The sequence below is a fragment of the Trichomycterus rosablanca genome, chromosome 13 (assembly GCF_030014385.1).
Source record: "Trichomycterus rosablanca isolate fTriRos1 chromosome 13, fTriRos1.hap1, whole genome shotgun sequence".
Lineage (NCBI taxonomy): Eukaryota > Metazoa > Chordata > Actinopteri > Siluriformes > Trichomycteridae > Trichomycterus > Trichomycterus rosablanca.
This window is the reverse complement of record NC_086000.1, coordinates 27,917,116-27,930,559: the sequence shown is the minus strand read 5'-3', so window position 1 is coordinate 27,930,559 and position 13,444 is coordinate 27,917,116. Positions and strand designations below refer to the sequence as shown.

General features: G+C 39.1%; 1 protein-coding gene across 1 annotated transcript in view; it reads left to right on the top strand.

The window, feature by feature from the left end:
• LOC134325162 (peroxidasin homolog) overlaps positions 1 to 13,444 on the top strand; it is an 88,999-nt gene that overhangs the window by 25,586 nt on the left and 49,969 nt on the right. Inside the window, exons 2-3 of the mRNA XM_063007243.1 lie at positions 3,785 to 3,856; positions 7,152 to 7,223. Of these exons, the coding sequence (XP_062863313.1) occupies positions 3,785 to 3,856; positions 7,152 to 7,223 (144 nt within the window). The remainder of the gene's footprint in view (positions 1 to 3,784; positions 3,857 to 7,151; positions 7,224 to 13,444) is intronic.

The following is a 13,444-nucleotide window of genomic DNA, read 5'->3' as shown; positions in this document are numbered from 1 at the left end:
GCCTTTAGCCTGCTTGTAGCATTGCTGAGATTCGACCCGACGAGTAGAGTGTTTTACCGCTGTGCCACCTGAGCGCCTTCTGTTCATTGTTTATGTTTATTTTACTGTTCTACATTACTGCCACATTTACTGCATTAAGGTGTTTTTCATTAAATAAAATATAAAGACGTGTTGATATGAAAGTCGGTGATGTTTTATATTTTAACAGATTGCTATATCTTTGTTGTTTAATGGTTAATGACTAAAGAGGATCAGTTATCAGTTTATTAAGATTAGCAAAGATAACCAGACTGATCCTGTATGTAGGGCTCGTTAAAGTGGATCATTCTGCTCTGCATGCCTGATTTGGCACAGTTTGTACACCGGACATCCTTCCCGACCCAACCGTTTCGTTATCCGGGTATGGGACCAGCATTGTTAGCACACTGACTAATTCACCTCCCAATGGCTAGGGTGTTTGCTATTTAATATAAACTTTATTAAATCATGGGGTGGCACGGCTCGCTGGGTAGCACTGTCGCCTCACAGCAAGAAGGTTCTGGGTTTGATTCCCAGGTGGAGCAGTCAGGGTCCTTTTTGTGTGGAGTTTGCATGTTCTCCCTGTAGGGCTGGGCGATTTTGCAAAAAAAAAAAAAAATCTTTTTTTTTGCATTGTAATTTAAAAGACTGCAGAAGTGCAAAAATAGTAACAGCACCACCTATAATTATCCTTGTAAGGGACTCAAACTTTATAACAATAACGATATCAACAATAATTAAAACAAAATAGAAATCTAAATTATCTATATGCTTTATAAGAATAGCTCACAAACAACTCTTGTTTTAAATATTGTGCAGCAGAACCACCTTACAAAAAGTTCTTTACAGGTTTCTTAAAAGGAACACGAGCCTGTTTACTGTTTCCACCACTAAGTGAGTCTGGGGGTAATCAAGTAATCACTCAGCTCAGCTTTGATTTTGTCCTCTTGTGATTGGGGGGTGGATGGAGGGGGCCAGTTCTGCTTCTAACAATATGGACTACAAATCCCAAGCTCTCACGGACCGTCACGTGACTATCACATGTCCCGGTCAGCCAATCCTGATCGGGCTCACCGTCTCCGGAGTTTTGATTCAGTTCGGCTGTGTTTGATTCAGTGAATCTTAATTAAACTCTTCTGTTTGTGTCTCGTTCGTGTTTGCGCTCTTTATTTCTAAATCTATCCGTTACCGTGTATAATCCTTGTTGTCTTCCGTTTACTGTTTTAGTTTATCCTCTGGTTTTGGACTTTACCTGATTTTGTACACTGTTTTTGCCCTTTTGATATTAAACTTTCCCTGATTTATATTCCGCGAGCGTCTGGTCAGTTTCTGCCTCGTGTTGGTATTTTAATTAAAATATAAACTAAGTAAACAATCACGATTGTCACATTCTAACATTGGGTGAAAACGTTCATGCGGCATGAGGCATATTAAGACCCTACTGCCTCCCACCATGGACCCACTGCAGTTTGCGTACCGTCCTAACCGCTCAACGGACGACGCCATATCCACCACACTTCACCTGGCTTCTACACACCTGGACAGAAAGAATACTTACGTCAGGATGCTGTTCATAGACTTTAGCTCAGCATTCAACACCATCATTCCTCAGCATCTAATTGGAAAGCTGAGCACGCTGGGCCTGAACACCTCTCTCTGCAACTGGATCCTGGACTTCTTGACTGAGAGACCTCAGTCCGTCCGGATCGGTAAGAACACCTCCAGCACCACCACACTGAGCACCGGCGCTCCCCAAGGCTGTGTGCTCAGTCCACTGCTGTTTACTCTGCTTACGCACGACTGTACAGCAATGCACAGCTCGAATTCCATCGTTAAGTTTGCAGACGACACAACTGTGGTGGGACTCATCAGCAACAACGATGAGTCAGCGTACAGAGAGGAGGTACAACATCTAACGGACTGGTGCCAAGTCAACAACCTGTCTCTGAATGTGGATAAAACCAAAGAGATGGTCATTGACTTTAGAAAGACACTAAGGGACCACTCCCCACTGCACATCGACGGCTCATCTGTTGAGATCGTCAAGAGCACCAAATTTCTCGGTGTTCATCTGGAGGAGAATCTCACCTGGACCCTTAACACCAGTTCCATCACCAAGAAAGCCCAGCAGCGTCTCTACTTTTTGAGAAGACTGAGGAAAGCTCATCTGCCACCCCCCATTCTCACCACGTTCTACAGAGGAACAATCGAGAGCATCCTGAGCGGCTGCATCACTGTCTGGTTCGGAAATTGTACTGCGTCGGACCGTAAGACTCTCCAGCGAGTAGTGAGGACAGCTGAAAAGATCATCGGGGTCGCTCTTCCATCTCTCACGGACATTTTTAACACCCGCTGCATCCGCAAAGCTCTCAGCATTGTGGACGATCCAACCCATCCATCACATGGACTTTTTACTCTGCTCCCGTCTGGGAGACGATACCGCAGCATCCGGACTAACACAACCAGACTGTGTAACAGTTTTATCCCTCAAGCAATCAGACTCCTCAACTCAGTACTGTAACAATTTCCTCCGGAAATTTTCTGCTGCCACACACTGAACTGTATTGACTGTTACTTGCATTTTTGACTATGTTACTTGTATTTTTGCACACCTCCTGGAAATGCACAATAATTTCTGCACCTTACTTGTATTTTGCACCATATCTACTTTTTAGGCACCTTATCTGCATTGCCAATTTTACGCTGCTAATGTACAACATGTCACTACCTCAGGAACCATTGTACCATCTATTCACCATCATGTACTAACACTTGTCTTTAGTCCTGTGTTCTAATTACTTGTTTATATTAGGGATAATTAGGAATATCTTTTGTAGTTATTATTATAGGATTTTTTGTATTATTGTTGTATTTACACTGTTTTGTCTTGCACTTTTTGTACCGTGTTACACCGTGATCCTAGAGGAACGCTGTTTCGTTTCAATATGTACTTGTATGTAGCTGAAATGACAATAAAACCTCTCTGACTCTGACTCTGACTCTGACTCTGACTCATGCGAATTAACCGAATTAATCGTGAAATCGCCCAGCCCTAACTCCCTGTGTCTGTGTGGGTTTCCCCTGGGTTTCTTTCCACAGTCCAAAACTTGCAAGTGAGGTGAATTGGAGATACAAAGTTGTCCATGACAGTGTTTGACATTAAAGTCTTGAACTAATGAATCTTGTGTAACAACTAACTACCGTTCCTGTCATGAATGTAACCAAATTGTAAAACATTACTTTAAAATCCTAATAAATGAATGAATATTAAAACATGTTTTCAAAAAAATTACACCAACATTACATTACAAAGTGCATGAATCACCTATCAAAAAAGCTGGTGGACGTCACTACGGGGTTGCCAGGTTCTGAATTTTTCAGCCAAATGTATTTATGTGAGGATACTTTCTTTATTTGTATTATTTATTTATTTTAATGTGGATTTTGTTTTAAAATTTCATTTCACTTTTTTTTTTTTTTACACAAAAGGAAATGTGCAGCATTGTTTTGCGTAGTTTGTACCTACCTCAGAAATAAAAGGGCATTTATTATTTAGATAAATAAAAGATAAACACAAATACAGTATTTTATTTTTTAAAGAGAAATAATAAAATGAAACTTTTGTCATCATTTGTCTTTAATTTCATTTTGTGAAAAATCGGGAACAAATCGTATAGTGAACCCAGTATCGTGAATCGCATCGTGGGTAGAGTGTATCTCTAATTATGAGTATTCATCTTTAATAAATGTTTCTGTTTTCTTACAGAGATCTGAGGTTCAACAAAGTTAAGGAGTTGCAGCCGGGCTCATTCAGAGGGCTGAGGAATCTCAACACACTGTAAGTTCTCCTCCGTTCTACTCGACCGCCTCTCGTGTTTTCACGCTCTGATACGTTTTTATGAGCGTGCTGTTGAATGTGTTTACTTTAACACTGCATTGGCTCTGTCAGCTGCAGCCCACACAGGCGGGTCATGCTGTAATCAATGCAGAATTTATTTTCCTTCTGTCCATCATGAGCTGCACTAACAGGGTCCTGCTGTACCACTCTCACAAACTATATTCTTTATAAGAACTATATTCTATAAGATTAAAAAGGTTTAAAAATATTAATGTTAAAAAAGCTTATTTACACACACTTTTGTGGCAGCAAGTATCCACTTACTATATTAGTGTTTTACAGTGTAAAACAGGATAGCGCAGTATCTTGTATACAAACTGTTTTATGATAGATAGATAGATAGATAGATAGATAGATAGATAGATAGATAGATAGATAGATAGATAGATAGATAGATACAATATGTACAATGATTGGGACTATTTTATAAGTTTGATAGAACTTTCACAGTGCTGTATATCTGTAAGCATTTGCTTGCTATTTTACCCTTGTATCAGAGGGATGTTATATTCCTGATAGTTTTGTTTACTTTAACCAAATGATGTGTAGGCGGACTTGTTGGTTGTTTGTGCTACCCCGATGCATCCAGGTCAACAATGTCCTAAGTGAGCGATGTGATAACATCAGCTCACGTGTCTCAGACTTGATTTCAGATGCTCTGGCATTATACAACATAGATTAAAAAAGCAGGTCTGTGCTTTCCTTTGTATATCACTGTGCTGCATCTGTTTAAATGTTCACTTCCAGAAAAGTTTGGACAGGATGTAAAATGCTAATTAAACAGTATTGTAAATCCACTTTGTATTGGCTTTTAAACTGAACAGTACAAAAATAATTATGTTTGAATTGTAATTTTTTTTTTATTTTGTAATTAATGTCTGCAACACACTTCAAGGAAGTAAGAACTGTTGAACTTTCGAATTGTTTCACTCTAGAGTACATAATAGCAATTTCTCTTAAAATTAAAGTTAATTAAAATAAACATTTTTGTGTCAGACCTGCCGATTACCTGTTTCTATTAAACACATACTGACTGAATGTATTAAATACTCAGAGGAACGACAATCTCCAGCAATACCAAAGACCAGAGATGGGCAATTAAATTTTCCAAGGGGCCACTTAGGAAACTGTTGTGGAGGGCCGGACCAATAGCGTGAACTTATTTCTGTTCAATATTAGTAGTAAATGGTGCAGTTCTGATAATATGTTACTGTTAAGAGTAAATGTTACAATCAGGTAATGAAAATGAGATGAAGGCAGAGTAAAACCATCAACATAATTTCACTATTTAATCAACTTTCTCGAAAACAAATGTGAACAGAATGTGCATGTTTTTAAATTAACTAAATTAACACAAAGTGCTATTACTATTTTGTTTGGAGTCTAATTGCATAATTTGCTGCTTTTCAGTCCTTTGTTCTTGTTGGATATTCTGGTTGGAAATCACAAAGCTGATCTTGTTGGCTCCAGTCCTGGATGTGTAAAACTTAATAAAATAAATTACCTTGTTGCTTTTGTAGTTTAGCTAAAAATTAGTACCGTTATAATGATTTAAATGCTAGATTTTAGTTGTGATCCTTAAACAGCTTTACACCTGACTTTAGTGAATAAATACTTAGAAGTTCATGTTTTGTTACACTCAACCGTCTCTATCAATCGCACTCAGTTCTGTTCAAAACATTACGGTGAAGCTGGATACACTCACACACACTTCAACTGAAACGTACAAAAATTTTAAGAAATAGCGGTCCCATCAAAATAAAAACAATCCTGTTTTATTGCATGTGTGATTTTTATTTATGTCTGATTTTTACTGACCTCATGCAGGTTGGTTGGGGACAGCTAAAGGGCTGGATGTGGCCCGCAGGCCGTACAATGCCAGAGTGTGCCAAAGACTATGACAAAAATCTTTAACCAATCCAAGCTATTAAAAACAAACCTTAATTTCTTGAAGACTAGTATAAAAGAGCACATTTAAAAATCAACATGTAAGAACAACACTTGACAAGGATGATAGACTGACATGAGAATGATCTATTCTTTCTGTCATTAATATAATCATGGTGTAAGCACGGCGTAAAACAGCTAATTAAGTAAACGCATTTTTGTGTCAAATATTCTATTTTAGAAAATTCACTTTTTGCATTTTTAACAATCCTTAATGTATAATTTAATGTATAATAATAATAATGTTACACTTATATAGCGCCTTTCACAAAAACTCAAGGTCGCTTTACAAACAAAAATAACAAAAAATAACAATCACACCAAAATAGCAGGGGAGGAAGGGGAAAAGTGCAGAGAAAAGAGATGGGTTTTTAGTAAAGTTTTAAATTTGGATAGAGAAGTAGTAGACCGTAACGAGGATGGAAGAGAGTTCCAAAGCGCAGGGGCAGCAACACTGAAAGATCGGCCACCCATGGTGCTCAGTCTGAACCTGGGGACCACTAGGAGACCGGCATCTGATGACCTTAGGTTACGGGATGGATTGTAAAATTTTAGGAGGTCTGAAAGATAACGGGGACCCAACCCATGGAGTGCCTTATAGGTGAGAAGTATAATTTTGTACTGTATGCGCATGGTAATGGGCAGCCAGTGAAGCTGCTCCAGGACTGGGGTGATGTGATCAAACTTCTTTGTATGGGTTAAGATCCGTGCAGCAGAATTCTGGACTATTTGCAAGGGGCGTATAGATTTAGAGGGAAGCCCATGTATAAAGTAATGTATATAATGCATATAGTATTTATCCATCCATCCATCCATCCATCCATCCATCCATCTGGTACAGTGAATAATAGCACTGTTTTACTCACTTAACAAGTTTGCCCTGTAGATCTGGGCTAAAAATTTGACAAATTTTGTTCTGACCAAAAACTTTCACTGCTATACTATACTATATTCATAATTTTAAAAATGCTATGAATTAAGCAGAAAATGTTCTAAAGTGTTCAAAAATTCTTACTCTTTTTTTTATATACGTGTATTGTAACATCATTACATACTTTATGATTGTGTATTTAATGTGCAGTGTGTCCATTTTAACTAATTAACTCTTCTGCCTTTCAAGGCCACTCGGTCATTCTTTGGTGAAATCTGTGTTTAAAAACCCGGTAGAATTTTCCCCTTTGTCTATTATATGTTGGTGTTTGAGAAAATCCATGACGTGTGTGTCCACTGTATAACCATTAGTTTAAGATCCTTATCCTGTTGTCCTGTTTTCTTTTTTTTTAAACAGCCTTTTAAATAACAACCACATCAAAAGAATACCACGAGGAGCTTTTGAGGACCTGGAAAACCTGAAATATCTGTGAGTTTGCCTTGATATTTTTCTCAAACCCCTCTCCCCTTAATTTGTGTAAATGGCACAAAAAAGGCAAACAAACCTTAGACACACTGTTGCTCTTTAATTTCTGTGAACTGCTGTGAACAGCTTGATCAACAGAACCTCCCACAGTTCCTACCATTGTTATCCACACGTTTAGTAAAAACCAGCGCATCAGCTGTGCCGTTTGGATTTTCTTTTACAGACAGACATGCTAGAAATGTCTCGTTCACTTCCTCCTTGATTTAACATCTGCTTGTACACATGAAGTGTTCACATGTCTGTTTGGATATTCAGAAGCTTTGGGCCATTTACACATATTTGTGTTATTCTTTATTCTTAAGTGTTTTGTACTGTTTTAAAGAAGCTTGTTTGGTAAATGGGTTCATTTATAATCAGGTTGTTTTGGTCTGGCAGTCCCTGATTTATTATGTACTACTTAAGTGCTTAGAGTTTTGTAATAAAAAGGTAGTTCTTCAATATTAACAGATGATGACTTAATCAAAACAACCAAAACTTAAAATGATGTGTAGGCAGACTTTTTGGTTGTTATGCTAACACGCAGCATCCAGGTCGACAAGGTCCTAAGTGAGCGATGTGCTAACGTCACCAGCTCGTGTGTCTCAGACTTGATTTTAGATGCTCTGTCATTATACTACATAGGTTAAAATAGGCAGTTCTATGCTTTCCTTTGTATATTGCTGTGTTGCATCTGTTTAAATTTTCAATTTCAGAAAATTTAGGACAGGATGTAAAATGCTAATAAAACAGTATTATAAATCTGCTTTATATTGGGTTTTAAACTGAACAGTACAAAGATAAGCAGTATAAAGTTTGACCTGGGCCGCTCAGGTGCCGCAGTGGTTAAAACACACTAGCACACCAGAGCTGGGATTTCGAATACATCGTATGGAATTTCAGCTCTGCCATCCGGCTAGGATGAACAACAATTGGCTGTTGTTCATAGAGTAGGACAAGCCGGATAGGGACTTCTCATAACTGAGTGAAAAACGACCTCTGCTGACTGGTTGATGGTGTCTGCACAGAGTTGAAGAATAATGCTGATCAGGGTGTGGCTCCCCGTGCACAAAGCTGATCGGCATATGAACTCGCCTCGTGAGGGTAAAAAAATGCAGTCAGCTGCTGAGCACATGCCGGAGGCATGGCTGGATTACTGACCGGGCCAGTGGGGCCAGCGCCCAGGGGCCCTTGAGGTCAGCCCAAAACATTTTGCGATGCCTATCAACATTTATGATACAATATATTTCTATTTCCGAGGGCCCTCCATTTTAAGGATCCTCTGACTATTAGGGACTTTGACCCCAGGGCCTTTTTGGGGCCCTAGCCATGCTTTTGGGGCCCCTAGCCATGCTTTTGGGCCCCTTATGAAAATGGATGAGGCGTTGTGGCACTGCTCTGACTTCGACTTCTGGCTATTAGGGGTCCTAGGAAAGAGGGGGGCATATTTTTAGAGGGCCCTGGTTATGAGAGCCCCTACCAGGGGCCCCTAGAGAAGAGCAAGGCATACCATTAGAGGGCCCTTGATCACGAGGGCCCCTGCTATGGGGCCCTTGACTTCCATAGAAGTCGTTTACCATGGCTCCTTGACTTTCTAGGGACCTACAAATTGCCAGGCAAGCTACCGTATTTCATATTTCATTCAGGATTAGGATGCGCCAAAACCACCTGAACTCACTGTCACTTCTGGCCATTGAATCAGATTTGGTCAGACAGCTTAATTTTGATGAATTAGTGGATGACTTTGCAAGAAAGAAGAGTAGAAAGAAACTTATATAAAATAGATTCTTGTGTTAGGGTTAGTTATTGACAGGTTGTTTAATGTATTAATTTATTTATGTTTTTGGAGGGGGGGCGCACGGGGTGGGGGTGGGTGGGTGTTGCCCTGGGCAACTCTTTGCCCAGGGGCCCAGACTATCCTTAATCCGTCCTTGGCCGGAGGGGGCGTGTGACAGTCTCGCTCTCCTTAATCGGGGCGGGGGTCAGCTCCAGTAGAGAGGAAGCATAACGCAATTGGGTATAAATTGGACTTGCTAAAATTGGGAGAAAAAGGGAGAAAATGCATAAAAATATTTTTTTAAAAAGGTTTGACTTGTCAATATATATTTTTTTGTAATTAATGCCTACATGTTCCAAGTAAGAACAGAACAACCAAAACGTAATTTATAATAACAAAGCCAGCCAAACCGTTACACAAAAATATGCATCACACAGGTAATATGTTTACTTATATAGAATTATTTAAAATTGACAAAAATCTAATGTATAACATTTACACCTGCTTATTCATGTAATTATCCAATCAGCAAGTCATGTGGCATACACAAATCAAACCAAGAGCTTTAGATATTGTTTATTTTCAAGCACCAAATTGAGGAAAGCATGAAATCTGAGTTTTGGCATGGTTATTGGTGCCATTCGAGTTTGAGTTCATCAGTAACTGCTGTTCTGAGATGGGACGAACAGCTTTTAAAACCTACACAGAATGATGTGGACAGAAAAAAAACATACTGTAAGTGGCCTTTCTAAACCTTGTTGAGTTCAAAAAATATACTCTTTACTACTAAATTAAAAGCCAGGGTTTTCATCAAGTAGAGGATTCTAATACTATGTGAGGAAAGGCTCACCAAAACTAAACAAAGGTTAAATATTGGAGAATTCTTGCCTTATCTGATAAATCTCATGAATCAACAGAATGGTGTTGCTAAAAAGTGGTCAGTAAGTGTATGTCACAGTAGCCAGGTTTAGTAGTTTTTATGTTTCTGTAATCATTAAGCAAAACCTCTTCCAATCAGAAAGAACTTTTTCAAATTATCGACAGAACATTAGGTTGCTTTGAAACTTGAAACTAAAAATCCCTCCAGAATTCTCCTCAAAGCAGCAGGGTGTGTTTTGTAGTTGAGAAGCTAGTGATCACTGACAGTACATGTACCTCTGTCTGCCTGTAATTGTAGTGGTGATTAAACTCAGTTTAATTAGTAAGTGTGCTGCTTTTAGACAGTTGAAAATTAGAGATTAGCACACCAGCCAGGTTTCGTCTTGAGTCGCGTGTGTATCAGATGCTGACCTCAGGAAAATATTATTAGAGAAAAGTTCTCTATTATATGTAAATATAGAGATACACCGATCAGCCATAACATTAAAACCACCTCCTTGTTTTTACACTCGCTGTCCATTTTATCAGCTCCACTTACCATAAAGAAGCACTTTGTAGTTTTACAATTACAGACTGTAGTCCATCTGTTTCTCTACATACTTTTTTAACCTTCTTTTACTTTGTTCTTTAATGGTCAGGACCCCCACAGAACCACCACAGAGCAGGTATTATTTAGGTGGTGGATGATTCTCAGCACTGCAGTGACACTGACATGGTGGTGGTGTGTTAGTGTGTGTTGTGCTGCTATGAGTGGATCAGACACAGCAGCGCTGCTGGAGTTTTTTTAAATACCGTGTCCACTCACTGTCCACTCTATTAGACACTCCTACCTAGTTGGTCCACCTTGTAGATGTAAAGTCAGAGACGATCGCTGCTGTTTGAGTTGGTCATCTTCACCTTGATCAGTGGTCACAGGACGCTGCCCACGGGTCACTGTCGGCTGGATATTTTGGGGTTGGTAACACTAACACACCACCACCATGTCACTGTCACTGCAGTGCTGAGAATGATCCACCACTTAAATAATACCTGCTCTGTAGTGGTCCTTTGGGGGTCCTGACCATTGGAGAACAGGTTGAAAGCAGGCTAAAAAGGTATGTAGAGAAATAGATGGACTACAGTCAGTAACTGTAGTAATTGGAGCTAGTAAAATGGACAGTGAGTGTAGAAACAAGGAGGTGGTTTTTATGTTATGGCTGATCAGTGTACATATACAGACATACAGCACAACGAAATTCCTTCTTTGCATATCCCAGCTTGTTTGGAAGCTGGGGTCAGAGCACAGAGCCAGCCATCGTACGGCGCCTCTGCAGCAGAGAGGGTTAAGGGCCTTGCTCGATGGCCCAACAGTGGCTGCATGGCCGAGCTGGGATTTGAACTCTCAACCTTTCAGTTGATAGCCCAAAGCCCTACCCACTAGGCTACCACTGTCCTGGGTTACTATAATACTATTTTCTGTTAATGCTATTGTCAGTATTTACTTTTTCCCATAAATTAAGGTTGTGCATTGGCATACGAACGTAATGATTTATGATGTTTATATACAGTTTAACATACTGTGGTCTGTAAATTCTACTCTTAAACTAACTTTGGCTAAACCTGTTTTCGAAATGACCCATATTGAGACAATAGCATCATTTTGACTTTTTATAAAACAATGGCTAAACTGATCATTAAAAGCTTATGTGGGATTGAGCTTTGTGGTCTTTACTGTTAAACATTCAAAAGCGCTTTGATGACATTTTTATGTTTAGAGGAACCCATAATTCATCCCTCTCATATTCCTCCATGTTTATAGCACAGCTATTGCAGCTAAACGCAAACTGTGGACACTGGGAGTGGGGGGTGTCAGTGGAAAAATGTAAAATGATATAAATTTGAAGGATGTGTGTTTAACAGCCAGAATAGAATAAATAAAGTACTTAGCCGATAAGTAGTTCAATAGTGTATTGCTGATAAGTCATCCAGGTTCTCAAAGCTACAGTGCTGAGAGGTTGTGAGAGCATGTAGATTAGTTCACTAAAACCCAAACACTGAACATCTGAGACGTCTGTGAAGTACGACTGAGAAACACGCTCTGTGTCTGTGTAATGCAATATGTGGGGAAAATAATCGGGCAAGGCTCAAGAGCATTTACATCAGTAAACCAAATACTGAACAGCTGACCGACCCGACCCCCACTCCCTAGAGAAGACGCTAGTACTCGGTTCCTGTTTCCCACGATGCATCCCTGTTTTAACAGGACTTATCTTTCATGGTCATGTGTGCAGTCACCCAATTTTCATCTTCTCACATTCCTTTCTGATGGAAGACGTAAACAATTTCAGTCTCAGACAATACATTTAGCTAGCTCTGTGAAATCACACATATATGTTAAAAATACAACAGGGAAAACAGGGTGTCGATCCAACCAGTTTTACGTATGGATTTTTGTTCAGAATTATCCTGGTTTGAGCAACATGTGAATGAACCCTCGGATTAAAACCCTGGGTATTCCTGTCATGCTCATTTACCGATTCAGGACCTTAAAAGTAAAATGCATTACTGTGGTTAAACATTTAAAAAACATCAGAGTAAAAAAAACAGAGTCAAAATAATACACAAACATTATAATACAAAAATTATTATAACAATTTATAATAATAATAATAAAATTTTATTTGAAAAGCGCCTTTCATTACACCCAAGGACAAAATAAAGAAAATCTAAGAAAAATTAAAATACACATTTACAAATAAGGAAACACTAAACATGTGGCACAGTTCTAGGTCACCCAAATGCCAGCTGGAAAAGATGGATTTTGAGACGTAAAATGTAAACAGCACTACATGTAAAACTACTAAGAATTTGTATTTTTAATATATAGGGAGGGGGCATAGCATTCACTGTCCTTTTAAACACCCCATTTATCTCATTGTTAAACATCAGAATGGGAGCATGTAGGCAACTTGGCTGTTGGATGCTGGATTGACCTGATGTTTATGTGCAACAGTCCATAAAATTTACACAGAATAGTGACTGGCTGAAATGACTTGTAGTTCAAATGGTCAGAAACAAATGGCCAAACAGATTCAAGCTGACAAAAAGGCTAAAGTAACTCTAATAACTGTAAAAACTGGGTTGAGCCGACCAACATCTCGACTGTGCAACATATATTGACATTGAATAGCTTGTTTGACAGCAGTTGTATGCTTTTATTGGTTTATTATTTAGCACTGTCACCTCACAGCAAGAAGGTCCTGGGTTTGATTCCCAAATGGAGCGGTTTGGGTCTTTTCTGTGTGGCGTTTGCATGTTCTCCCCGTGTCTACATGGGTTTCCTCTGGGAGCTCTGGTTTTCTCCCATAGTCCAAAGACATGCACGTGAGGTGAATTGGAGATGCAAAATTGTCCAATGACTAATGTAATAATATACACTGATCAACCATAACATTAAAACCACCTCCTTGTTTCTACACTCACTGTCTATTTTATCAGCTCCACTTACCCTATAGAAGCACTTTGTAGTTCTACAATTACTGACTGTAATCCA